This window comes from Helobdella robusta (assembly GCF_000326865.2).
Source record: "Helobdella robusta unplaced genomic scaffold HELROscaffold_59, whole genome shotgun sequence".
NCBI lineage: Eukaryota > Metazoa > Annelida > Clitellata > Rhynchobdellida > Glossiphoniidae > Helobdella > Helobdella robusta.
In genome coordinates this window covers 363140-390887 of record NW_008705322.1, presented here as the reverse complement: position 1 = coordinate 390887, position 27748 = coordinate 363140, and the positions used below count along the sequence as shown (strand labels likewise).

General features: G+C 33.3%; 4 protein-coding genes across 4 annotated transcripts; 2 read left to right on the top strand and 2 right to left on the bottom strand.

Annotated features, from left to right (window-relative positions):
• Positions 1 to 3555: 3555 nt before the first annotated feature.
• Positions 3556 to 5835, bottom strand: HELRODRAFT_180095 (hypothetical protein; the record flags this gene model as incomplete). The annotated part of the gene is made up of 4 exons (XM_009028878.1): positions 3556 to 3703; positions 4448 to 4497; positions 4946 to 5047; positions 5815 to 5835. The coding sequence occupies 4 exons, from the start codon at positions 5833 to 5835 to the stop codon at positions 3556 to 3558; spliced, it is 321 nt and encodes a 106-aa protein (XP_009027126.1).
• Positions 5836 to 6344: 509 nt separating this feature from the next.
• HELRODRAFT_180094 (hypothetical protein) lies at positions 6345 to 8128 on the top strand (the record flags this gene model as incomplete). Its single annotated transcript, XM_009028877.1, has 2 exons — positions 6345 to 6450; positions 7689 to 8128. 2 exons carry the CDS (start codon positions 6345 to 6347, stop codon positions 8126 to 8128), a joined length of 546 nt encoding a protein of 181 aa, XP_009027125.1.
• A 930-nt stretch (positions 8129 to 9058) lies between these two features.
• Positions 9059 to 20873, bottom strand: HELRODRAFT_193781 (hypothetical protein; the record flags this gene model as incomplete). The annotated part of the gene is made up of 16 exons (XM_009028876.1): positions 20762 to 20873; positions 18464 to 18690; positions 17682 to 17803; positions 15747 to 15822; positions 15513 to 15561; positions 14914 to 15155; positions 14303 to 14389; positions 13744 to 13848; positions 13175 to 13258; positions 12548 to 12673; positions 12040 to 12091; positions 11845 to 11905; positions 11545 to 11611; positions 10815 to 10898; positions 9409 to 9455; positions 9059 to 9095 (listed from the first exon to the last, which is right to left on the bottom strand). The coding sequence occupies exons 2-16, from the start codon at positions 18608 to 18610 to the stop codon at positions 9059 to 9061; spliced, it is 1386 nt and encodes a 461-aa protein (XP_009027124.1). The 5' UTR covers positions 18611 to 18690; positions 20762 to 20873.
• Positions 20874 to 22048: 1175 nt separating this feature from the next.
• Positions 22049 to 24313, top strand: HELRODRAFT_193780 (hypothetical protein). The gene is made up of 2 exons (XM_009028875.1): positions 22049 to 22261; positions 22790 to 24313. Exon 2 carries the CDS (start codon positions 23263 to 23265, stop codon positions 23830 to 23832), a length of 570 nt encoding a protein of 189 aa, XP_009027123.1. The 5' UTR covers positions 22049 to 22261; positions 22790 to 23262; the 3' UTR covers positions 23833 to 24313.
• Positions 24314 to 27748: the final 3435 nt, after the last annotated feature.

Sequence of the window (27748 nt, the reverse complement as noted above, 5' to 3'; positions counted from 1 at the left end):
CATTTTTACGCTTCATTTTTAAGCTCAAAAACTCGCCGAGACGACGTCGAAGTAAACAAGAAAACAATCCGAAGCAGCAATCGATAAAAAGTCAAAAAGTGACATTTCTGAAAAAATTAATAAGCATTTCTCATTACAAATAATGTTTGGTTTTCAAACTATCTCGAAGTATATTCATTATAAAGAATTCGAATTACATTTAGTGTTATTAATAAATATTACTCGAAATTTTTTAAGCCTAAGTCCAACTCAAGCAGCAAATATTTAACATTTTAAAGGTTACTATATGCTAAACAAATTTTTAGGATAGCATCTTTTTAAATTTTAAAAAGCAGCTGAGATGAAAATGTGTCACTCGCCCAGCCGGCCTGTCAGCAACGAACATTCAAGGCTCCCAACATCACCATCATCATCGTCATCATCTTCACCCACTCACTGCGTTCGAACAACATGCAAAGTTATAAAAACCTCCTCTTGCGAACGTGGGCTTGTTATTTTTCAACATCATTTTTATTTTTCGCAAGAATAAAAACAGGCCAGACGACCTTGTCATATAAATTGGTTTCCAACATGTGCGTAAACAAGGCTGAATTATAATTGGTCCAGTTAAGCAACCAATAGAATTACAGTAAACATTATATGATCTATGTTCAGATAGTAAAATCATGCGCAATATCAAACTGCAAAATACTTCTGCAGAAGATTCTCGCAACGAACGTATTAGGATTGCTAGCTATGTGAACATCTAATAAGAAAGAGTGAATGAGGTAAAGCTAGCTTAATGCAGCACATGCATAATTAGGCGTACAACCTCATTAGTTGGCCGATGTGATATCATGTTCGCTTTTAAATTATTTCAATGGTCGAAACTAACTTTTAAAATTTAGATTTATTTCCTAAACAATTTTTTAAAAATCAAATTACCTGTAAAATTTCTGAATTTTCATGTGAGAGCACATGCTTCTGTAAACGCGCGTCTCAATATTTGCATTATCTGAGTGCACAAAAATGCAACTGTGTGAGTATATTACAAGTACAGTACACGAATAAAATAGCAAATAATTTGCTTATATGAAACAGAAAATGATTGTTACACTTAATTAAACTGCTTTAATAATTCTTTGACCTTTCGCACCGTTGAATCCGACGCGGTTAGTACTAACACGAACCTATCGAGCGGTTTTAACTTGCACCGATGACCTTCAACTGAAATTTGTGTACAGGCAAATGCGGGTGTTCTCGATATTTTTCTCTTCACGTTATCTTCAAAACTGGGTTAACGTTTTTTTACGTTGGAGCATAACCACATCGTGCAATGTGTACGTTGCTTTTCGATCTAGCAGCTTCTACTTGATAATTAAGCAAATTAACTACAGATTAATTTGTCTGATAATAATTGCAATTGATTCAAGCGCCCACTTTCGGAACACTATAGCAGTCGGTCCGGCATTTTGCTATCAGTTATGCCTAACGTGTTGCACGTAATATCAACAAAGCGAAACTTCATCACCTAAACATTTTGTAACCTTCAAAACAGTAAACCGACAGATGTGGCGATGATGGACTACTACTGCGCTGACGGATACAAGACAGAAACTGCTCGTAAATTCGTCTTTGATTAGTTACTTCGGTAGCTATAAAACTCCGACTTTGCATTTATTTTTTGTTGTTAGAACACCTTAACGAGTTTTAAGCCACTCAGAGCCGTTTTTCTTTAAAAATTAATGAAAAAGGTGAAAACTGGATGAGTGCTCCATTCATTGAAAATCGCTGCAACAGCAGATGCAAATGCAAGCTGATGACCCCACCTTCCTTTCGCTTGTACATGCAGACCTGCTGTCAATGAGTTGTGTCCATTAAAATCTATATATAGCACACGGCTTAAAAATTATAAAAAGAAACGGGGCTGACATTCTAGCTTATTTTCGCTTAAGGTTGGTAAGAAGTTTTTGTTGCACATTTTTAAATTACGTCCTTCAAAAATTTGCCATTGGCGCTGCATCAAAGCTAAACCTTAACTTGAAAAACGTTTTACGGGGTCAGTTGTGGGAAGAAAATTTAAACTGCCTGACAAAAAAATTTATTTAAAAAATTAAAGCGGTGAGTTTTGAAGAAAATTAACAATAAGATAAAAATGATTCTAGCACAAATATTGTTTCGTCAAGCTGGATTTCAGATTTTTCCAACCTGTGAATGAAAATGTTTCATTTTATATGATCAAGTGAATACCAGATAATGCATACGAATCGTCATTTAAAAGTCAGTACGAACGGACGTGGTCATAGAGGTCAACACCATAAGTTTATTGAGCGATCTCACTTAACTCTCATATTTTGTGAGGTTCTTAGGCAGCAGCATGCTTCATCGTAAACGGTAGTGATGGTACGATTATCGACAGTTTGATTCGATTTCATTTTTTGGCGAAGTAATTTTTTCAAGTTAAGATAAAGTATTTTTGAAGCAAAAAACCGATTAGTTAAACAGCATTTATTGTCCTTATCGTTAGATCGTTCGGAGTTTAGTATCGCCAAAAAATGAAATCTAATCAAGTTTGAAGCGGATGTAAGAGATAATTGGTTTACAATTTCTATTTTTAATTACTTTGATTTTGTCATTTGCTATCTAAATATATCTTCACACGAAGCAAGATCAGGAAATTATAAATAATTCTAAAGCTTGTTACTCCAAAAAATATAAAAAACGGCCCATTATAAAATATACATGATTTTTTTCACACGAAATAAAATCATTAAGTTGACTTTCATTTAAAAAAAAAAAATCAAAATTTTATACCTGAAAATCAGTGTCGGAGTCGGATAAAAAAATATCCGATTCCGACTTCGCTCCCTCAAAAAATCGACTCCGGGTAAAGTTTCCTCAAGAAAAAATTTAAACTTTTGCATCATAATTTCATCTTATTATCACTACTAAATAAAAAATACTATAAAACATTTCTCAATCAGTAAATGTAACTGTTCTTCATAATAAAACTACTTTATTTTTATGTTTTAAAACATACGAAAAAAAATTTCAACTCTTGCATCATAATTTTACTTTATTATCACTACTAAATGAAAAATACATTAAAAACACTTAAAATCAGTCAATGTAATTGTTTTTCTTAGTGAAATTAATTTATTTTTGTTTCACAACGTACTGAAAAAATTGTGATTTTATTCACATTATTAGCATTTATTTTCAGTTTTAAAGATGATTGCTTATTATATTTATCCTCTAAAAAACACAAGCTTAAAAAATTTTTTTAGTTTTTAAAAATTAATAACATTAATAACGACTCCGGTGACTGCGACTAGGGCACTTAAAAAATTCTGACTCCGGCCAAAATCTTACGACTTCCAGCACTGCTGAAAATAATCGAGATCAAATTGATATTTTGACATCGAAATAAACGATGTCAAAGGGCATTCTACTAAATACTACTAAATGGCATTCTATTCTCAGTGAATAAATGAACAAAATTTAGTGGCATTGATTTATACAGCAGCAGAAAATAACGATTAAGCCAGAAAATTTGAAATGCATTCCTGAAGGAACTTACACATCCTGCATTTGTTTGCAGTTTGTGACGATCGCTCTCTCGGCAGGCGTCATCTGCTCCTCCAGTTCCCTCCTCTGCTCGGCGTCATCGGCATCGATTTGTGTGAGGATGATCTCCAGGCGCTTCTGCTTGTCGATTGTTCGTCTGTGGAGTTTTTGTGACAATTTCATTTATCGCATTTCATTTTGAATAATTGTACGTGCTCTAACTGAAAATGGGAACAATTCATCATATCAGATGAAATGTTCCAAATCTTAACGCCAACAAGAACTATGTGACAGTTTAAATAAAAATTAAAAAAACAGATCTGAGTTCGTTACATGATGCAGAAAAAATGTAAAATTTGAGAGGCAAAAATGTCGTTATATTTAAAACACTTTCTGTAAAAACAATTTCTATAAAACAGAATTCATTTCTCACTTATATGTTCGTTCACTTCATATTTACATTTCAGAAAAACAAAAAAATATCAAAACATTTATAAAAACGTTCCATATTTATTTAATGTCTGATGATCATATTCATTTCGTTGAGACTGATTTGCATGTTTCCAATTTGCATGTAGACAGGCTTGTCAGAAAACAATGTAACTAATTTACATAATTTTTATATTTTGCGGCTTAAATTTAGGTAAATGTATGCATAAATATAAAATATAATACTATCGATGCTTGTTAAGTTTGTGTGCCTGTCAATTCATTCCACTCAGTTTATGATGTTGAAATTTTGGTTTTAAATAAATTATTCGTTGAAAAAAGTGTCGTTCATAATTAATTAGCCTACTTAGTTCTCGTCATTCATAAAACTTGAATATTATTTCAAGTAAAAAATCATAAGCTAAATTAAAATAATGAAACTCTGGCAAGTGAGAATTAAAATTAAAGTTACTTGTTGGCCAATGATGCGTGTATTCGTCTGTGGATCAGGTTGGCTCCCGCCTTGTTAATAAACAGAGGATAATAAATTGATCACCAGTATAGAACCATGATTAAAATAAAATAACATTCGGTAACTTTAAAATAAAAATTAAAATAAAAAAAGAGTTTCTGTCTAAAATTCTCTCGTTTAAATCAGTTGTAACGGTCAAGTCCAAAATAATTTACAAGAATAAAGCATTGAAGATCAATCTACATTCTAATGTACAATTATTAATATGTTATATCAAGCAGTTATTATACACATTGCATGCTGAGGCTCTACAAAAATTACAACTTTTCTGTTCTAAATCATCCAAATACAGTCGGACCTCGAATATATTTCCTGGAACCATCAAGTTCGTTGCACGGAGGTCCAACAGTAATGTTATCTCGTCACATATATTCGAAGATTCTTATTGCTCATGCATTACTAGCAAATAATTTTGAAAGTTTAACGTAACCAGCTCACTTTGTAGCACTTATCGAGCAGCATGCGAGCGATGGTGGCGAGGTTGACTGAGAAGAGGTAGATGGTCTTCTGTGGTGCGTGGTCGGCTGTTCTTGGAACTTCCTACAATTTGTGAAGCATACATTAACACCAACAATCACATAAATAAAAGTCCCATAAACATATATGTATTGATAAAATAACGATTAAAGAGGCAAGTAAAGCAATAAGATTCAGTCGAAGTTTTCATGTTATAAATATAAAACCTTCACTTAGGTCAACCAATTATTAAATGTATACAAAATTTCGTTTACATAAAAAAATAAAAACTATGTTAATTTTTATCAATAAACTCAACAGCAACTAATATGGGTAGATGAAGAAGATCTTATAAACTCCTTCTAATTACAGAAAAATCAACGACACACAAACAGCGTATATGAATACGTGCTGAACAACATATCAGACACGAATTATGCGATAGGCAGGAATCTTTTTGTCATATTCAAACCCAGTCACTCACGCACAAAAACAGGACCAGGCGCCTTCAACCACTAGGCCATCACGCCGCTCTATAAGTTTCCCGCTACCCTTAACGATGAACATGCAGTTTTATACATACAGTTATATGCCGGAAGCAAAATTTGCATACGATATCTTTGTCATTATATACATTGAATTCAGCGAGCAATGCAGCTCCAACTAAAAACGACTAAAAATGATCAGAATAAACAATAAACAGCATTCTTTCTCACAAACATTTCTACGTTAAACTAGTTTAATATTTTACATTTGCCAATATTTTAAATTTAATTACAATCTTCTCTCTGTTACGGTCAATTTCTTGGACTAGTTATAGATTAATAATTCATTGTTCTAATTAAAAATACCTTCTGCCTAACTAAAAACATACCTTTCGTTATATAAGCCAATAAACTATGTTGAAATTTTGAAAACGAGCATTATATAGAAAACATAACAAACATTTAGCAAAGCATGTATAGGCGACATAAAATATTTATAAGGTTCTTTAAAAATTTTAAATGTGCCAATAGCAACCAACTTTTTTTGTTTGGATTAGATGGACTAAGTGTGATAAGGATGATAGTTTCATTTAGTCACTGAAAATCCAGACAGGACAAGCACTATAAAAATGAATGATGTTGCAACACCATTCAATCCAGTGATGAAAGCTTCATTACACAGACCTTCTAACGATAAAATACATGGTTTTGAAACATTACAAAACCTAGAGACAGAAATTCTGAATTATGACGCTGCTTAAACATTAACAGCCATTTAAATTCCGGATCGTTAAGAAAGGAAATTGGAATGAGCAGCAACATTTCGAAACTTTAACTTTAAACAGCAGCATGTCAAATTATGAGGGATATCGGCGAAGCAACGTTGTCACGACTCAATGAATAACATTTCAGATGGCGTGTGCAGGTCGAACTTGGAAAAACGAGAGAGGGCTACATCGTCAGCCATTCGAAAGTTGGTGCATGGAACATGTGGAAACGAAAGTTGGTGGGTGCAACATGTTGACGCTTTGCATGGTCGTATTTAAATACGTTAAACAAATATTGTAAATCAAATACACATACCGGTTCGTAATAATTTTTTACGTTAGCGAAAAAATCTTTAAATAGAAGAAAATTAATGTTAATAATTTAGAGCAGTGCTTCTCAAAATGGTAATTAAAAAGCCCGACAGGTCAGAATAACTTGTGAATATCAATTGGCTCGCAAAATTGGCTTATTTGTCGGACATATTTGCATTATTAAATTATATCAATATTTTAATGCAAAAAAATGGCAACTGTTTAACGATGGCTGATAAAATTGAAGGATAAAAAAGAAATCTAAAAACTTGGAAAATAAGATCGGAAAAAGAATGTTTCTGAATATTTTTTAATTTAGCTACAGACGTTGATAAACTTTTACCATATTCGGTGTTCAAATTAATATGTTGTGGTTGTGCCCAGATGCTCAATTATTTTTATACTGAGCCTATTTATTTGTTCCTTGTTTGTTAAAAGTGAATATTTAGTTTTACACTCTTGAACGTCGTAAAATATAACACTTTAACGTGTTTTCTTTATCAATAAATACAACACTTTTATGTGTTTTCATTATCGATAAATATAATACTTTTACGGGTTTCATTATCGATGATTCCTCTGTTTCTAAATTTATTGATAGGAAGAATTCCAATTGCTCGTCGTTAAATATTTATTATCGGATGTCTTTGTTTTATGAGTAATGATTCGGCTAGTCGTAATTATAATGGTTGTTATAGTAATGTAAGATTTCAACATTGTGGTCCAAGATTTGTCTAGTAATTTTAGTTTTGTGTTTCGCTTTCTTTTGAGTATCTGGCACAACCACAACATATCAATTTGAACACCGAAGATGGTATAGGAATACCGAAAAAAGCTTTTCGGTTCTATCATGCATAAATAAAACAAAAATTTTGGTTTTGAACTAAAGAAACTTAAAAATGGTTTTCGATCAATCGTTAGAAAAATCGAGTTAAATTGGAAGTTAACTAACGCCGAACATGCTGTGATTTTCATCAATGATTGTATTTCTGACATTCTTAATCCAATATATATATATATATATATATATATATATATATATATATATATATATATATATATATATATATAGCGAAGTCCTGTACTTTTTGTCAAATAACTTTAATTTATTTTATAATAATAATTTTATTGCTAACACGTCTGATTTTTATACTAACGAAGATTTCATATCTGCTTTGAAAACTCTGAAAACTGAATTGAAAACTCAAAATTTGGATAAATTAGACAAGTTAGTTGGTCGTGGCTGTACAAAAAAAGAAAAACTCCCAGATTGTGTTACAATTTTGAAATACTTGAAAAATAACAGTATTTTAGATAAATGTTCGTTATTTGCAAGTGTTAATCTGGTTAAAGTTCCTAACCTTGACAATATAATTGAAGTTAATTTCAAAAATCTGAAAAACAAAATTAAAGAAATGTTGTACGCTCAACAGGTAAAAATTGTGAATGCAATAGACATGCACGGCATTGAAATTTCAACATTGAACAACAAGATAAAGTGTTTAGCGTCCAAACGAGATAACAATAATTTTGCCAGTCATTCGAGTAATATTACAACGGCAATATTTCCGGAAAAAAAACAACATCGTAACTATGCCTAATTCAGTTACACTCTGGTCAGATGTAGCTCAATTTCTATTTGAAGACAACCCTTTGTTATTCAGTGTTGTTACTCGTAACAAAAAAAGACCAAGACTTAACAATTCAACTGAAACCATTCAACCTAATACTGCAATTACTAGCAACAAATTGAAATCATTAAAATTACCCACTAAAATAGTTGGCGCTAAAAAAACGACAATAGTAAACTCAGTGCTGATAAAACATTGATTAAAAAATCTGTATTTGCTATGAGCAACATCAAAAAATGCAGCAAAAGTAATGTGATTGACTACCTATCGAAAGTGGGTATTCATGCAATTTTGTGCTATCCAGTGCTGAAACGCTCACTGGCTTATAATTCTCCTTACTACACTATCAAAGATTTTAATTATACTTCAACACAATCAAAATTCTTCCATTTAATTCTTCACTATCCATTTAACTTCTTTACTTCAATGAAAAGAAAGACTGAGCGCAAATTCTATGTCAATAAGTTTGCTATTTCTAAAAACGATCTCAAATACCAATGGAAGTTGATAAAGCAAGCCCTGAACACTAATTCATCTTTTCTTCCTATATCTAAACTCACCATCAACAACATCCCCATAGACGAAAAACAGGACATATGTGAACACTTGAACGAACAATTTACTATTATCTTAATAAATCGTGCATCTTCTTCTAAATTTTTAGGTATAATCATTTCTGAAAACCTTTCTTGGGAATCTCATCTACAATCTATCTCCTCTAAAATTAACAAACTCATAGATCTTATCTACAAAATCGAGCACAAATTAACCAAATCCGCCTTAAAAAAACTCTACTATGCTTTTATTTATCCTCATCTCACTTACTGCATAACCGTTTGGGGTAACTCACCAAAAATCCATCTTCATTGTATGATATTGTCACAAAAAAGAGCTATACGCTTAATCTTTAACTTGAACCCTTTCTTTCCCACTAGCTCTTTTTTTATTAAACATAATATTTTGTCGATTAGTTGTTTACACATTTATTTTACAGCTATTTTTGTTTTCAAGTTTTTAATTTTTAATTTCCTTCATTTTTTCTAACTTTTATACACTCAGTGAATCTGCTCAAACTCTCAAAACTAGACACACTACTATCTTTTACTCAGTAAAAACTCGCCTAAAACTCATCTCTACAAGTTTAAAAACAACTAGCCCTAAAATTTTGAAATTATTTGTGCCCCATGCCATTCGTAACATAACAAACAAGCAATTCTTTAAAAAAAGGTTGCGATCTCAGCTTTACTTACTTCACCCCGAGACCACCATCTAACGATTTATATACATTAATATATAGCTATTGTTTAAATATGAATGGGTGTGAGGATGTGTGTTGTGCGTGTGTTTTGTCTGCCCGCTATTATTATGATTATTTGACTACTTCATAAGTATTATCTGAATGTATTTCATTCTAGTTAACATTTTTATAAAATTTTGATACATTATTTGAATGCATTTGAATGCTGAAATGGATTTTCTTCATTTCTAACTTTTGAACTTTTATGTTTATTTATGACTTAGTTAAGGGTGGCCTCTCCACAAGTTTATTTTAAACTTATTTGGTCCTCTATAATATATATATATATATATATATATATATATATATATATATATATATATACTTATTTATTTATCTGCATCAATTTGCATCAATCCACAGCAAAAAATTCGAAATAGCACTGTTTTTGAAGCCATTAAGGTAGAGAAAGTCACATCGTTTCAATATCTAGGGGATGTTCTGGATTGTACTGGAACAGCTGAAGCTGCCGTTCGAGCACGCATACGTGCAGCCTGAAATAAATGGCATCTCCTTGCCTCTATATTGATGCGGCGTGACATCCCACTACGATCAAGACTTTATAAATCTGTGATACGTCCGGTGTTGTTATATGGTGCAGAAACATGGCCAATGACAACCAAACTGGAACAAAAACTTCAACGAACCGACATGAAAATGCTCCGATGGATGCAACGAATTAGTCTGAAAGATCACATCAAATCAACCGAAATCCTGCGTCGTGCTGGTTTAGATGATATAAAGAACGAATGCCGGCAACACGGCGGTGGTCTGCGGTGGTTTGGTCATGTCAAACGAAGTGGAAACAGTGCCATAACTTCTCTTGCAAATGTTGAAGTACCAGACATACGTCCTAAAGGCCGTCCAAAAAAGTCCTAGTCGCAAACAATCGAGCAAGACATGAAAGCTCTAAATTTAAATGAAATGGATACAACTGATCGTCTAATTTGGCGCAAAAAGTTGATGGCAAAGAAAACAACGTCCTACCTCGAGGAACCGGGTCTCTGGATTGATTGATTGATATATACACACATACATACATGCATATATATATATATATATATATATATATATATATATATATATATATATATATATTCTGCAAGCAGGGTAGCGGTCCGTCGTGAAGTTCCTGTTAAACTTGTTGCCGGTCTGCGGAACCAAAAATTTTGAGAAGCACTGATTTATGAAGTATTGGAAGGATATGAAGATTGGAATAAAAGTGTGTTCACAGTATAATAGAAAACGTGGACAGCGCAATAATAAAAAATGTGGATTGCAGAGAAAACTATCACCAACTGAACAAAATGAACAGTAGATTAATTAATAATCATAAAAAGAATGCATGTACAAACGAACAGTCAAGAAGAGGATGTTGTCCTCCAGCAATTTGTACAACAATTCTTTGGCTTCCTTTGGGTCCATCATAACTAAATCTTCTATCTGATTAAAGCAAATTATTTTTCAGCTGAATCAATGTTGCTCAATTTATTGTTTACAATCAATCAATCAATCAATCAATCAATCAATCAATCAATCAATCAATCAATCAATCAATCAATCAATCAATCAATCAATCAATCAATCAATCAATCAATCGTTTGTTTTTTAATCCTTTAGAGGACCGTGGAGGCCGATGACGTCCAATTTTTTTGTAGATTTCTGAATCACTTTCTTTTTGCACAATTTTTGGAATTCTCATTTCAATCCATTATATAATGTCGCACATCATTTCTTGGCAGGTTTTCAAACTTTTCTTTTTCAGTTTCTCTTCCTCATCAGTACAGATTTAATTAATCAATTACCCCGCATTCTCTAAATATAACCAAAAAGCCCCAATTTTTGTACTTTGAACATTTCAACATACTTCTTTTGTTTTCCAAACCGGCTCATAAATTTTTTCCCTTTCTGTCGTCAGCTGATACTCAACAATTTTTTGTAGCGCTCCACTTCAAATATTTCTAACTTGTCTCCCTCTCTTTTTCTATTGTTTATATATTTACCGAGGTGCCGAATCAAAAAATTTTGTTGCGTTTCACATACAAATTTAAGATAATTAATAATGTGATATAATGTATAAATCACAAACCTGCTTTTGTTCAATTTTTTTCTTCAGCATGACAACTCTGAATATTCTCAAGGACTTTGAACCATACCTAAATGGACCAATCAAACGAGCAACATTGAAACACAAATAGTTGTACAGTTGAGTTTTTTGTTAACAGTTCAACGACGCAATTCGGAAAATTGTAAAGTTTTCCTCATATCTCTTACAACAATGAATCATCATCAAAAAGTAATAAAAAAAAATAAATTATTTATTTAATTAATTTGGATTTATATTAACCGACGCTTCATTAATTTCAATTCTACTAAAGAAAACATGTACCTTTCTTGGATGACTGAAGTGACATGAGCCAGGCCCAACTCAGTGAACGCTTGTTGGAAATCTAAATAACAATTAATTTAACATTTAATCAAGATGAATGAAACTTTAGAACGAGACATTTTTAAAACTCTAACAAACAGTCAGTATTGATCTACTTGCGATACATTTCAATTTAAAAAAGTAATGTCAACAAACCTATTCTGTAGACGCCTCCTCCACTGTCTCCATCTTTCATCACAAATGAACTCTGAAGAAATTGAATTAAATAATAAGATATGATAAGATCAACAAACTAATAATAAGTTTTAAAAAACCGAACAAAGTTTAGCAAAATTTAACAGAATTCACTTTTATTACTTTTTGACGTTTAAACAGCCATCAGTTATTGTTGGATAATTTTAAAAGTTTAAAAAAGTAATAAATATCAATCTACGAAGATCTTGATTTTTTTAAAATGCTTCCCAATATTATTAGTCTACCACTCGTTTACATTCTTTTGAAGTTATGTATTTGTTTCATGTTTTCTCTTATTGTCATTTGATTTTCTCGTATTTATCTGTTTTTGATGAAATAACTTTGTTGAATTTTTTCTAAATTCAAGTAATTCATTATTAATTTCAAATTATTGTCGATTTGTTATTAACCTTCGTATTAATATTTATAGTGTTTTAACAATTTGTCTTTTAATAATGAATAAATAAACGTGAAGGAACGCATCGCCCGGATTGCTAGTCTCAGGCAGAGATCTGCAGTGGACTGCAGCAGTGGGACCATCACGCCATCTTATACATACATGCATGTCGCTTAATGCGTACTTGAGGATTGAGTTCTGCAGATTATTTCAATTTACGGAAGAATATAAGCACAGACCCCATACAAGTCCGTGCTTGCCTCCTTATACAGTTTTAACCTTGAATTTAACATTGAATTTAACTCGTACAACAGTACACAGTTGACCTTACCTTACAAGTCCGTGCTTGCCTCCTTATACAGTTTTAACCTTGAATTTAACATTGAATTTAACTCGTACAACAGTATACAGTTGATCTTACCCTGATTTTAATTTGTGCAATTTGTATTTGATCTGTTAATTTCTAAACTACCTTTGCACAGTTTTTAGGAATAAACTCTTATTAGGTTTTCAAAAATCAACTGTCTTGTTTTAATAAATGTGGTTGTAAACATTTTTATGAATTAAACCGGTTGTGAACAAATGAAAAAAATTGTTCATTACCATTAAAAATTCATTAGATAAATGTAGCAGAGAATTTTAATAGCATAGAATAGAAGTTGAACAGAACATTGTTGAATGAATGAAAAGTGATCTCACAGCATCTTCCAGCAGTATTTTCAGCATTTGGTCCAACTGCAACAACGTTAGCGATGTCATCTGCTTCTTCAAACAGCTGAATATCTGTCAAGCCATTCAAACCACACATTATATTATATCAAATCATAATACATTATATCACATATATATAATATTAATATTTTTCAGATTGTCTTCATTTACCAGCTTTCTTATTCCATCAAACTATCATGCACGTATCTGATTTTGGTGCCCAACATTTACGTGTTTATTTCTAAATATTACAATTAAAATTATATTTGGGAACAAAGTCAGAATGTGTTCATTATGTGTTAAATAAATGGGTTAAATAAAATGAATTGCTGAACGTTAAACTGGAACAGGAAAATTTTAATTTCTACATCGGTAGCACCTTTATTCAATTATACAAAAAAACTCGGAATAGCCACTTAATATACAACAGGGTAGACTCGGTTGTTGAATGAAGTTGGATTAGTAGTCACTAGTCAAAATTACTATTTATGCAATTTAATTGATTATTTAATTTAAAAATAACATTTCATTTGATGAACTCATTTAAGCGAAACAACCTCATTGCAAGTAACTCCAAATGTTCTGAATCTGTTGGCGACGTTTTTCTGCAGTTGGGATAGTTCTGAAAGTCTTAAGATGGCTTTCACAATGTCAGCAGATCTCTGTAATTATTTTATTTATCGCATCCAACAACTTGGTAACTAATTGCTGGTAGACACAACAACTGAATAATGAACTAAATACATTACAACTGAGTAATGAACTTATTATCTAATGAAATCATCACAGTCTACACGACGAGAGGGTCTGACGATGCACCCAGCAAAGGTGCGCCGACCAGCAACCAATGAGACGTCCATGTTGCTGACCCTGAAGCCACTAAATTATTCTTCCAAACCTGCATCCCCAACAAGCCTAACTGATCTAATTTTCCTCTTTCTCTATTAACATTGAACTAATCACAACCATTAACATTAGAGGTGGAATTTTTCTATAGATTATCGTTATAGTATAATTCTTGTGTTGATCATCACGATCTATATTACAACTTTCATGTATATTTTCAAAGACAACCAATGAGCAAATCAAAACATGCACGCGTGCGATGAAACTGACCCGATCAATTTTCATGGCCATCGTTTCAATGATGATCTGGTTCCTGAGGAGCTCGTTGAATTTACTGCTGTTCAACTTCCACAAGCCCTGGCAAAATAAGGAAAGGCATTCAGGTTCGAGAACTGTTATAATTATCAATCATTCATAAAATTATATAATTGTTTTCATACAGAATGATCAGCCGTTCAACCTTGAAGTGTTCAGACCGTTGTGGTTACATGAAAATATTTCAAAAACTTTATTAATCTCTCCGAAAGATCTAACTGAAAACATTTCAAGAACAATAATGAATTAAGGATAAAAAGACGGGCCAGTGAAAAAAAAAGAGAAGTTAATACAAAAATTAACGAAGAGATGGTGGAAGGTATGTGAAAAGATAACAAAAATGTTGAAGAAATAACCTTTGAAATAACTTATATACGCACAAAATGTGACAATTAATTTTAGCCACATTAGTGTAAAGTTAAAAATAGCAATGTTCATTTCCAACTAAATTACTAAGGCAACAATTTTAAAACAATTATATCAATATAATTTGGAGCTTTGCTTATTGATGACACGTGCTTATAAAATGTTTGAATATTATATAACAAACAAGTGGACAAACAAACCTCAGATTTAAACTTCTTGGAGGCAGGTTCCACATTCTTGTCGTCTGCCTCTTCGTCACTATCCACCACATTCTTCCTCTTTCGGGCTTTCATTCCTGTTGCACCGTTGTTGTTTGTGGTGGTACATGACTTGTGAGGTGTGCTGTTGGTTTGCTGCAGTTCGGAGCTATCCAGGAGAGGACACTGAACAATCAACGAGTCACCTTTCATCTGGTTCCATTTCTCTTGAAGCGTTTCTCTGCCTGGTAACATTCATTCAAAACTATTTTTTACCCATCTAATTGTTTCAAGATAGATGAAGCAAATTTTAGAATTCCGTTAACGTTTCAACTGATTTGAAAACAAAATAAATTTTCCAGTAACAGATGCACATCAGCATTATTTGAAGAGTTCCCATCAACGATTGTCTATGTGAATTTTAATTTTTTCTATTTATTGTCATTACAAGAACCATTCTTGAAAAACTCAATCAAAATTGTTCACTCTACCTGTTCATCTGCTATTGTTTGCATTGCATCGCACAATTTTCCTATCAATTTAATTCTGCAACCCCTCACAAAATATTGAATAAAAGTAAAAAATGTTGAAAGCGAACTCACTTGCACCAGTCTGACTGGATAGAGAGGTTATAACATCACATGGATCCACCTGCCACATCATCATTAATTATGATTCGTTCGTTATCAACCATTTATTGAACTACCATTCATTATTATTGTTCACACATATTTGCCATGCAATGATGAAAAAGTAGGCTATAGTTCAATGAATGAATGAATGAACAAATGAATGAATAAATGATAAATGAATGAACGAGAAGCAAATAGCATCACCTTTCCATGCCTGGATATCTCTTCAACGATCATCTTGCTTTCATCCCCATACAAACATTTAACCATGTACATGAACCTGATGAAATTCATCAAATTTACGTTATACTTCAAACGAATGAAATAAAAAAACAATAACATCTAAGGTACATTTGCATCAGAAATTAATAAAAAAAATTTTACGCCAGAATTTTACAAAACATCAATGAAATAACCATTTGCCATTTTGGCTCTATGGGATTGAAAACCGACAGCAACGTGATATAATAACTTAAGAATTATATTTGTGGCTAGGTGCAAAACATCTGACAATTACATGGCACGACCAAATGTATGGTTAATATTAAATATCAAAAATATTACTAAAAATATAAAATTTTTACATGTAACAATAAAATTTGGAGGAAGACTTTTGTTTATCAATTTTTGTACTGTAATAGGATTGTACAACTTTGCATGACCAGATATCCTTTTGTACCTAGCAAAAAATAAAAAAATATGCAACGCTCTAAACATAACATGAGAAATTGCATCAAACCACTTTTATTCATTTTTTAATGTAGCTAATATACGGTGGCAAGATATGCAAATTGAACGTTTGCCCTTATTAGTCTGAGCAGTATTTATTACTGTTGTTCTATTACTACTATCCCTCCCAGTTTTAGCGGCTGGGATTACAATACTTCTCACAGACCGTAATCTAAACACAGCCTTTTTGACCCTATTGGAAGTGGGGGTCGACAGCTATACCAACGTTTATTTTGATTTTTGGTCACTCAGAAGTTTACATTTTAATCTTCCCACTTTTGAGGCCATCTCACATGTGGTAGCCCATAACTCTAGAAAAATTGAGTCATTTGGTTCACTTGGTATAACCTATGCTATATTAAAGGTTTCTCTCTCTCTCTTTTGCGTTTGCTTCAGAGGTTTCAACGACAAACACACACAGCGTATATGAATACGCGTGCAAACTACGCATCATACACATTGCATATGATAGGCGGGCATCTCTTTGTATTCGAACCCGGTCATAGCAATAGCAAGACCAGGCGCCTTTAACCATTGAGCCATCACGCCATTAGGTATCGTAATCCTAGGATTTATTATATGGGCTCACCACATACTTACTGTGGGAATAGATGTTGATGATGCACGAGCATACTTTCCTGAACAACTATGATAATTGTCAGGAATCCAAGTATTTAGATGATTAGCTACTACACGGTTTTAAAAGTAGGTTCTAAGAAAACTAGGCTTACCATCCTTAACGTACGGAATAAAAAAATCCGATCTTATTCAAGTTTATAAGATTACCCATGAACTGTTGCCAGCATCGATAATGCCCTCCATTGACATATGCTCCATTCGGTAAAACAAGGGATCACTCACTCAAGTTAGCTACTGGATTGGCCCATAAAGATTGCAGAAAGTTTTTCTTCCCAAACAGAGTAGTTAACAATTGAAATAGCCAGCCGTCGTCTGTTGTTCAGGCTCAAAGTGTTGAACGGTTCAAAACCATGTTGGACAATTTGTATGGTGATAGAAAATAATTATAGCATTTCTTGTAATTTTTTAAATTTATTTCGTTCTGTATTCATTGTGTCTATATATGTGTATGTGTGTGTGGATGTATGCATCTTTTACACTTGTTTTATTGACTGTGTTTCTTGATCATTTGCATATTAAACATTGTGTACTGATTGTTTTATTCACCTATCTCACTCATCTAAATTTCATTGTATTATTAATCAACATACTTTTCTTGCACATTGAGGTAAATATAGGTAATATAGAAACTAAAACTTAGCATGTGTACGAAAAAATATATCTTGCCTTGCATACTTAACTTTTCATGACCAGATATTGAGGTCAGAACCATCCATTAATCACGTCACTAAATTTTAAGATTAGGGAATGAAATTATAGAGGAAAATTTACTTGAAGTGCCTGGTCTTTTGCAGAATATAGTTCAGGTTGATTTTGTAGACAGTGAGTCCACTCTGTGTCACAGTGACATCAACAAAATTGTGTTGTATCAAAACCCACAACGACTTTTTCAACTAACAATATTTTTCATGAAATATTTATGATCAATATGGCTCAAAAACAATTGCAACATAATCATGAAAATTTATCTGATTTATGATTTAGAAAGCGGCACCGCTCAGAGAGAAGATTACAATGAATCATCTGACAATCAATGCAAATCATTTTTCAAATGAAAAATCTGTTTGCAATATTGACTCATGGTTCATGAAATGCTCATCACAGCAGGGCTCCTATTAAACATATAAAATGACCTGCTATGGGTTAATGTTTGCAATGACAAGATTATTATCAACAAACTAATACCATTTACAATTTCTAGTATTAACAATTACTTATAACATTTAATGTAATAATAATCACATTTAAAATCCAATGTATTAATAAGTGCATTTAAAATTTTTGGTAATAAAAATAATTACATTTAAAATTCCACAACGGGAAATACAAAAGAAGCAGAGGCTGTTGTGATTGTGATTATTAAAAAAACACCTAAACTTGACATTTTAACGTACAACAACAGTTGATAAATGATCTATCACAGTTATAACAACATTATCATAATGAATAATTTAGAGGGCCTACCCAGGTGCTTCGCCTGTTCACATTATCATTTTCATTTACAGAGAATATTTTAAAAAATATAACTGAAAGAATGATGAAAAAAAACATACCATTTTTTCTGGGAAACCTCCTTTTGAGCAAAGGCACCTGAACACAGAGGAACCATTTCGAGCCAAGAACTGAGCAACCCTTGCCACCTCAGGACCAAAATAATCTTTCGTTATAGCAGCACAAAAATCAACTTGATTCTTCGACATTATAACATAAGGTACCTTCTATTATAATATAATTTGTCTTTATCCTCACTTGAATATTTTATTAATCTCTTCTCCTGAACCTGATATAAATGAATATTTAAATATTACAAGAATATATAACATCATGTAAGCAGCTCTGTGTTTGACAGAGTTGCACAATAAAGAATAAAAAATTAAGCTCAGTAGAAAAGTAAAAAACCAATGAGAATAGTTACAACATACTACGCACGTCCTACCTCGGGAAACCGGGTCTCTGGACGCAAAACGAAGATTGATTGATTGACGCACAGAACACATAGTACTAGTGATGTTCCAATGCACAGTATCGCTTGGTAATTATAAGTACCGGTACAGTGCCATTAAAAATTTCAAAATAGTTTCTACATTTTTAGTAACTGGGTTCCAGCTCAAAATTTGGAGTCAGAATCAAAGAGCTATAGTTCTAAAATGGTTCTAAACATTACTTTACATTTATACTCCTTCAATTATTTAGTCATTTACAGTTTTTGATAGCATTGCTCAATCCCCAATCGAAAATTACAAACTTCATATAGCAAAATCAACTGCGTCCATTGAATCATAATACACAACATAACAAAATTCATTATTATATGGTGGTACTTGTCGGATGTTCTACATGTGCAAATAAAATAAACTTGGTCCCAAAACTATTTTTAATCAAAAAACATTACATCTTTACCTTAATAATTAATAATTGAAGATTTGTAACTGACATAAAATTGAGTAAAATTAACTAAAAATACTTTGCAGAATTATAATTCGTTATTACCAAAAAGAAAAAGTAACTTCTAATCTAATTCCAAAGCAGTAGTTCCAATTGCCGGTAGAGTACTAAATAAAGTTTTTCAAGTTTCAATTTAAGCAAGCCAAGACCAAGAGGGTTCAGATCCAAGTGAGGTACAGGATAAAGGCACAGAACCATATTTTAATTTAAAGAAAATAAAAAATGCAGGCACCTAGTATAGTCTACATAGTCATATATACGTACAAGTGCAACACTACACTAACACCACAGAATACACCGACATACACACAAATGCAACTAGCCAACTTCTCTATTATGAGTATGAAGTTTAGTTTAAGCTTAGTTGTACTTTGTTTGAATGAAAAGACAGAAGATCAAAATCAAAGGAGAAAGCAATGGAAAAGTAGGGAATGAAAAACCCTGAAAAACGAAAGGGGATAAAAACGAAATCAAGAAAAACAAAAATAATAATAATAATATACAGTAATACTCCTCCTTAACGACTTCCCCATTTATGACTCTCTCATTTCCGACCATTTTGTTTAAGACAGATTGTTTTTACATTAAGCATCACTCCCGATCTACAACTCCCTCCAAAACCCAATCAACGACCTTAAAAAACACAAAAAAATTATTATTCAAATATAAAATTTACAACTTTTGTAAAATTTACAATTTTAAGTATACACATTCAAAACATGTCATCCCAATTTATAAACAAAACAACTTCTAGATTATTTTTATATATATGCAAATCGCTTCATGTTTTATTTGATTTTGTGAATTAAACTTTAATTTGATAAAATGACGACGACTTTGAATTCCAAGAAAAGAAAATGAAAAATATTAGCATTAGAAAAAGGAATAGAAGTGATAAAGAAGGAGTGACAGCAGAGAAACTGCAATCTCAATTGCAAAACCATTAAATTAAAATGTGGGTAAAACAAAAATTCAGGGAATTGTACAGGACAAGGCTGCACTTCATGAAAGTTGGGAAGATAATGCAGAATGAAAGCATCCTAAAGCTAACAAAGAAAATGTGTTTAAGTGACTTGAACGAAATGATGTGGAAGTGGTTTTGCAATAGTCGACGTTGAAATTTGCCTATCAGTGGTTGCATAATGATAATAATCCAAGAGAAGACACACCATATTGAGTCTGTGGTTCTTGGGCACAATAAATTTTTACCACTGTATGTGTACCTTTTTTTATTTTGTTGTAAATAGGCTTTTTCTTTATTACGTTTTACCAAAAACCCCTCCTTTTAAGACCTGATTTCTATGACATTTTTAAAGTCCTTAATAGGCAGTACCACTGTAAATGTGATGAACTGTACAATAATGAATAATATAACATTTTTAATTTTTTGCAACATTGGCACTAACCAAATCAATTATCACGTGCGCCGCTAAACAAACATCAATAAACAAAATAACACTAAATATCACTAAACATTTAAATAAAAGTTCTAAATAAATAAAACTAGGAAGAAAACACTAAGCAAGCGATATTAAACACGTTTAAACGTACAAAATAAAACAACTTTACCAAAGACAAAAAAGCTGTTACGCACATGCAAATTTATTGCAAATTACTATGTCTATGCAGTCAGAAGTTCGTTGAATTTTGTCGTCGAGAGTTCATGGATTGCTAAAGGTGTATAAAGTATATAATTGCAAAAATTGTTAAGAGAGTTGAACTTTACTAGAGTAATTGAGCTGAATCATCTACTAATAAGCGTTTTTACTTTTTATCATTATATTCTTCATTTATCTGATCTGCAATTTTTAGTTGTTTGGAACTGGCGTACCTAATTTTGACGGAGAAGCGCCAAAATTTGACGGGGCGGCAAAAACTTGAAAACCTGACAGCGACGTTCCTTATCACACAATTTTGAGTCAATTTTCTATTTAAAACGTTGTTTTCATATCTAAAAAAACTGCATGTAATGCATTAAAAGTAATTGAACAATGTAGGTATGTTGGTTACATTTTCAAACAATTACAATAAAATGGTTGTTGACTGTCTGACGTAGTGATGTAATTGCTTACAGGTCAACTTTCAGATCGAAGGCCTCACTTTATTTGCTATGTGTAATTCAATGTTCAACTCATTCGAAACTATAAATAATAATTTAAATATATGGGACAACCTATAAAAAAATTCAACTTTAGCTAGGATTCAGCCGACTCACATGTTATAATTTGTATTTAAAATATGATAAAAACAATATTTGCAAGTTATTTTAAAGTATTTTTTTAAATCAATTAAATCAAAAATAGCAGTTTTTCCATCTTAAACATCAATACATATATATAGAGTACATACATATACATGTTATATTCTATATATATGACATCAATAATATCGGTAGCACTAACGTAATAGCCAAACTTCTTTAAGAATTGCTTAGCTCATCTTCAGATTCATCACCTCAAATGTATTGCTATAACCGCTGCAATAGTCAAATCGCGCTATATTATTTGTTATCTTGATTATTCGTTATCTTCGGTATATTTGTAATCTTTGGATTTTAAGAATCTAGCAAAGGTTTCAAGCGAGATTTACGTGATTTATGTAGTTACTTAGATTAGTTTATTGTTTCTATTACTGTTGGCAACAAACGCAACAAAGTTTGCCTCTGACTCAATTGTGTTCATCTAGCGGAAATCATGAACCGACGGAATAACGATAACTGGACGATCGTTGGAAGCTACAACACTGGTGTTGGAAATATAGAGATCATTGAAGTTAAAACATCGGTGTTGGTAGTAAAGTGTGTTAAAGATTGCAACCGTTTAAATTGCTGTTCTTACCACCATAAGAACACTCAGCACATCTCAATCACAACCACACCATACCACATCAACTCATCCTTACTTCGGGTTAATCAATGTCTGCTAATTTCAAAAACATTAAGATATAATTAACATAATCACATAAATAAGATGGTCTAAGTGATTCAACGGCAACTCTTAAATAATTTTTGGAGGAAACCAAAATATAAGAAAAAATTTTCTGAAAAGTTTTTAAATTTTACTATTTTATTTTAATTTTAAATTTTGAGGACGGTTTTTGAACAATATCCGCAAACCACAAAAACCGCGGAGTTTTAAATCTCAGCTGCCAAATTATTCCCAATAATCGGGCTCAAAATTTTTTTAAGAAGTATCTTCTTGCTTTGATGCAATTAATTCACAGTAAATTAGATTTCACATGAAAGTTTAAAACGAACTCGTAGAAGATTTCTTCATTTGTTTATCACCCATTCACTTATCAACAACATTTTCAACATTGAAATGAAAATCGTTAGTTTCACGTGCACACTCAATAAAAAGCATTAAAACGAATTATTCTAATTAAAAAATTGATACAATAAAATTAAACATTGTCATCAAATGTTCACCATATAGAAATGCAGAAATAAAACTAATGTACATTTGTTTTGCAAGCTGGAGCTTGAAAGAATTGGGAACTTGCAGACGCACGGTGTGCGATTAAAAATCGTTTCGCGCTTAAGAAAGTTATAGATGAATTATTAATAAAACACAGAGGGTTTCTTTAAAACTTGATGATTATTTCACTAACGATGAACTTGGTGACTATTGAAATGTGGGCGTTAGGTAGAATCCAACGGTTTGGTTTTTCAACTTTTAGTTTGGTTTAGAAAACTAACATTTAAAATATTAACAACTTAATAATAATAATGGAAATGAAAAATTATTATGACCATCATGACGAGAGTGCAATCACGGAAACGCAACAGCAGCGGCAGTAAAAAGATTCAGAGGACGGCAAGAGTGGAGAGGAAAGATGATGGATCGTCAGGAGCCAGCATGTGGCTGCCTTGGAAGAAGGGTTCATTCGTGATCTTCATGTTAGTTTTATGAACGTAATCGCTGTACATTCTGTTGCTGTTCATGTGGATTTGTTTAACAAACTCTTTGTATCTTCTGTATTTTTCCTTGCTCACGCGCCACCTCGTATCACGATCCGAAACAACGTTGTTGTTGGGGTTGTTTTTGTTGTTGCTGCTGTTGTTTTTGTTGTTGCAACTGCTTATAATATTTTCTCTCCTCTGATTAGTGTTCTTCACGCTGTCGTTCGTTCCACTGTTGAAATTTCCAATTCGAGGGTCAACCAGCTGATGACAGCCTTTATTTTTAACACTTTTTTGTTGATTAATGTTGTTGTCGTTGCAATAAATGATGTTGTTGTTGATGTTCCTAACGTTGACGATGTTGATGCATTTTCTGGAACCGTTGGTTGGGTACTGAGCGCGTTTCAAGTTGTTGGTGAGAGTATTTTGAATAATGTTGTAATTATTGATGTTATCAATTTTTATGAATATTTTCCCACAATCATCTGGCTTGCAGTTGCGACGAAATTCATCAACATTTTTCGCACGCTTCTCAAATCCTGGTGGATGATGTCGAAGTCGAGCTTCTTCTCGTAGTCTTGAGATTTTGTTCAGACAATCCGACGGTTCATTGCAGGTTTTGTTGACTTGGTTTTTCTTGGATGTTTGAAATGTTGATCCGTTCACGTACGAAATCTCGGTCATTGTTGTCAACGTTGATTCATAGGCTTGCCGCTTTCTCGCCAAAAACTTTTTGAAACTGTTGCAATGTTTACGAAGTAACAATCGCTGTTGTTGCTGCTGTTGCTGCTGCTGCTGTCGGTGCTTTCGAAGCAGCTGAAACTCTTTTTGATGTTGCATCGATGGTCGCTTCAAGCGTTTAAAATTGTTGGCTGTTTCTGCGGCTTCGAGGCTGCTTTGTTTCCTGGCTGCATCCTTGTTGTTGTTGTTGTTGCTGCTGCTGTCCATTCCATCTGCATCGCTGTTGTTTCTCTTCTTGCTGATGTTTTTATGAACACTACTGCATGGCGTGACTATGAAGAGACTGTTGTTTGGGGTGTTGTTTTTGATGTAGTTGTTGTTAATTGTGTTGTTGTTAATTGTATTGATGTTATTGTTTGTGCTGTTATTTGTGATGTGATTGTTAATTATGTTGTTGTTGTTGGAGTTGTTTTTGTTTGTGTCGTCGTTGTTGTTGTTTGTGATGTCCTTGTGGTATGCAGTTTGAATGTTGATATTTTCGTCCTCAGTGCTTTTTACATTGAAGATGCTGATGCGATTGCAGCCGATGTTGTGCTTATTGTTGGCGATGGGGATAACATTAGGTTCGTGTTTCATTTCAGAAGTGCTCGTTCCATCTCTTTGTGATAATGCCAACATTTGTGACGATGTGACTGATGACGACGATGACGACGTGGCTACTGCTGATAATGATGATGGAGTTGTTGATGATGATGGTAATGATGATGATGGAGTTAATGGTGATGGAGGTGGTGGGGTTGATGATGATGGTAGTGGGGTTGATGTTGATGATGATGTAGTTGATGATGATGAGGTTGAGGATGCTGATGACGATGGGGCTGACAATGATGGTGTAGTCGATGGTGACGTGGCTAGTGATGATATTGCTGGTAATGATGTTGCTGCGAATGACGTCTTTTTTCTCAAATATTTTTTCTCAGTAATGTAACAAGGAGTTTGAAGTTGCGCTGTTGGGGGGAGTGTTGATGCCGAGAGGTCCCTGGATGCTGGCAGCGTATCTACTCCGGTTGCTGTGTTTGTGAGGGAAGATGACGACGATGGATGTTGTGGTGATGTTGATGCAAGTTTTGTTGGTTCTGTCGGTCTTGGTGACAACGTTGGAGTTTGTTCAACAAATGCTGAGGAAGAAGGCGATGAAGGCGACGTGCCGCTGAATGATGGCAGATTGAGAGTGCTATGCAGAGGGTAGCTGAAGGTACTGTTGAAATGGTCGATGCAGAAAACATTCAACGCTGATGCCTGCTCGTGAATGACGTCACTGTGGCCAACAATGTTGCTGATGTTCAAATGTTGTTGCGGAGTTGTTGCGTGGCTGGTCAGCGGTGTAGCGTGTCGTCGTCGTTGATGCTGCTCGGTGGATGTTGTGTTGTCGTAATTGCGACTGGTCAACTCAACGGAGCTTCCCCTCCAAACTGATGTTGTTTCTGAGTGAGCGGCACTGAGGTCGTTTTTATTATTGTTGTTGTTGATGTTGTTGTTGTTGATGTTTCTATTGTTGTCATTGCTACTCTTGATATTTGTGTTGCTGTTGTTGTTGCTGTTGTTGTTGCTGTTGTTGTTGCTGTTGTTGTTGACTTTTATGTTGTTGTTGTTGACGTTGTTAGTGGCGTCGGTCTCGTTTGTGTTTTGGTAGCTGAGGCTGTTGCTAAAATTGTTGGAAATGTCTTCAAAGAACCGGAATGGCGCAACTTTGTTGATCCGCACCTCCAACTGAGGCACCTCTGACAAATTCAAGCTGTCCGTTTGTCTGGATGTTTTTGTGAGTGTCGTCCCTACATGAGAATGTCTATTGTTGTTTTCATTGTTTGATGTCGTCGCTAGAGAGCGAAAAGCCGCTGATACTGGTGCTTTCGTTGCAAAAAGTTTATTGAAAATGTTGTTGTTAATTGGGGAGAGCGTTTTCAACTGCTGATCACCGTTGTTGCTTGAGTTGAAAAGTTTGAATTTTTTGCGTGATGTGCACTTGCTGACGATCGCCTGAGCCGATGGAGATCTGTTCTCCTTCAATCCGTCGTCATCCACCCTGGCGGCTGGCCGGCGTGTCGGGAAGAGACAGCCTCCTCTGTACATTGTTGCTGCTGCTGCTGCTGTTGGCCTGCGTTCATCCAGTTTAAACGTATACTTATAACAATTTATACTGTTATACAAAAATAACATATACACTATACATCATACCATATATATATATATATATATATATATATATATATATATATATATATATATATATATATATATATATGTATGTATATATTATTTGTGCAATAATCACATTTGCATTTCGTTATTTTATTTTTGTAATGTGAAACGTTCCTTTACAAGACCTCCAATTTTATAAATATACACAAGTAAATAAAAGGTGCACGGTTGGTTACGATATGGAAATGGAGATCATGGGTGGAGAGTTGTTTGCATGGAAAGAGGTCCTTAATGACGTGTTAGGATTATATTTCATTAAACAATGCAATCAGCGTGCACATTTTGCTCGGTCGCCGGTCCGATGCATTACTGTGGACCGTTACAGGGAATGTATGGAGTGGATGTGTATAATGTATACAGGCGTGTGTGTGTGTCGTGTGAGTGTTTGCCGTGTGAGTGTGTACTTATAAGGTGTGAAGGGTAATGATTTTATTTAAATTAGAGGAAAGGAACGTTATGCAGATTAGCAGGTGATGTGATACAAAATGAAGCACTGCATAGCAGCACTCCAGTAACATATGAAGGGCAAATAAACGTTTTGAAGAAAAGAATGGACAAAATGAATGAATGAATGAGTGAATGAATGAATAAATGAATGAATGAATGGCGAATACAAAAACAAATAAATGGTTTAATTAACAGATAAATGAACGAATAAACGAGTGAGCGAAAGAATGAATGAATGAACGATACGTCTAAATGAACAGAGCCAGGCATATCTCCGCTGATCGAGTGGCAACTCAATTGTTCCTTCTCTCTCACCGACTTCTTTTTCACAATACTTCAACGCTGATGGTCAGTCAATGCCAATGAATGCAAAATGCATGCACGAGTATATAAATTTATTAAAAGTTTACATTCATATTCTTTATATAATTATGTTTATATTTATATGTATATAATTATATATGCACAATATACAATATACGTATATGGTGTATATATATATATATATATATATATATATGTGTGTGTGTGTGTGTGTGTGTATTTTAATTCACATACACACACACAAACACACACACACATGTGGGAGACGACGTGTCGGAGCACGCAGGTGAATGTTCTTCACGTGCGACTTGAAGACAGGCGCATCACGTGACGAACGATATGATTTCCTCCATTCATTCTTTTATCATTTTCAGGCGCTTCATATTCATTCATTTTTGTATTTGTTTACTTAATTAAGCATTTTCTTCCTTTCTTCATTTATTCATTCATTCATTCATTCACCGATTTATAAATTCACACAATTGGTTTGGGCATCCACCGCTCACACACGCAAGCATGAATGCAGACAGGATGACAAATGGATGGATGGATGGATATCTATGCAAAAATCGTGTGAACGTTCCCATGCATAAAATCTTATATATTATACTTGTAAACACACACACACGCACACACACACATTTTGCCCACACGTACATTTTTTCACGCACGGCCACACTTTCTTTGGATTTCCACTGAGATTGAACCGTTGATAACATAGTGTGAATGTGTGTGCGTTGGTGTGCGTGTGTTCATATGTATGGGTGTGTGTTTGTTTGTG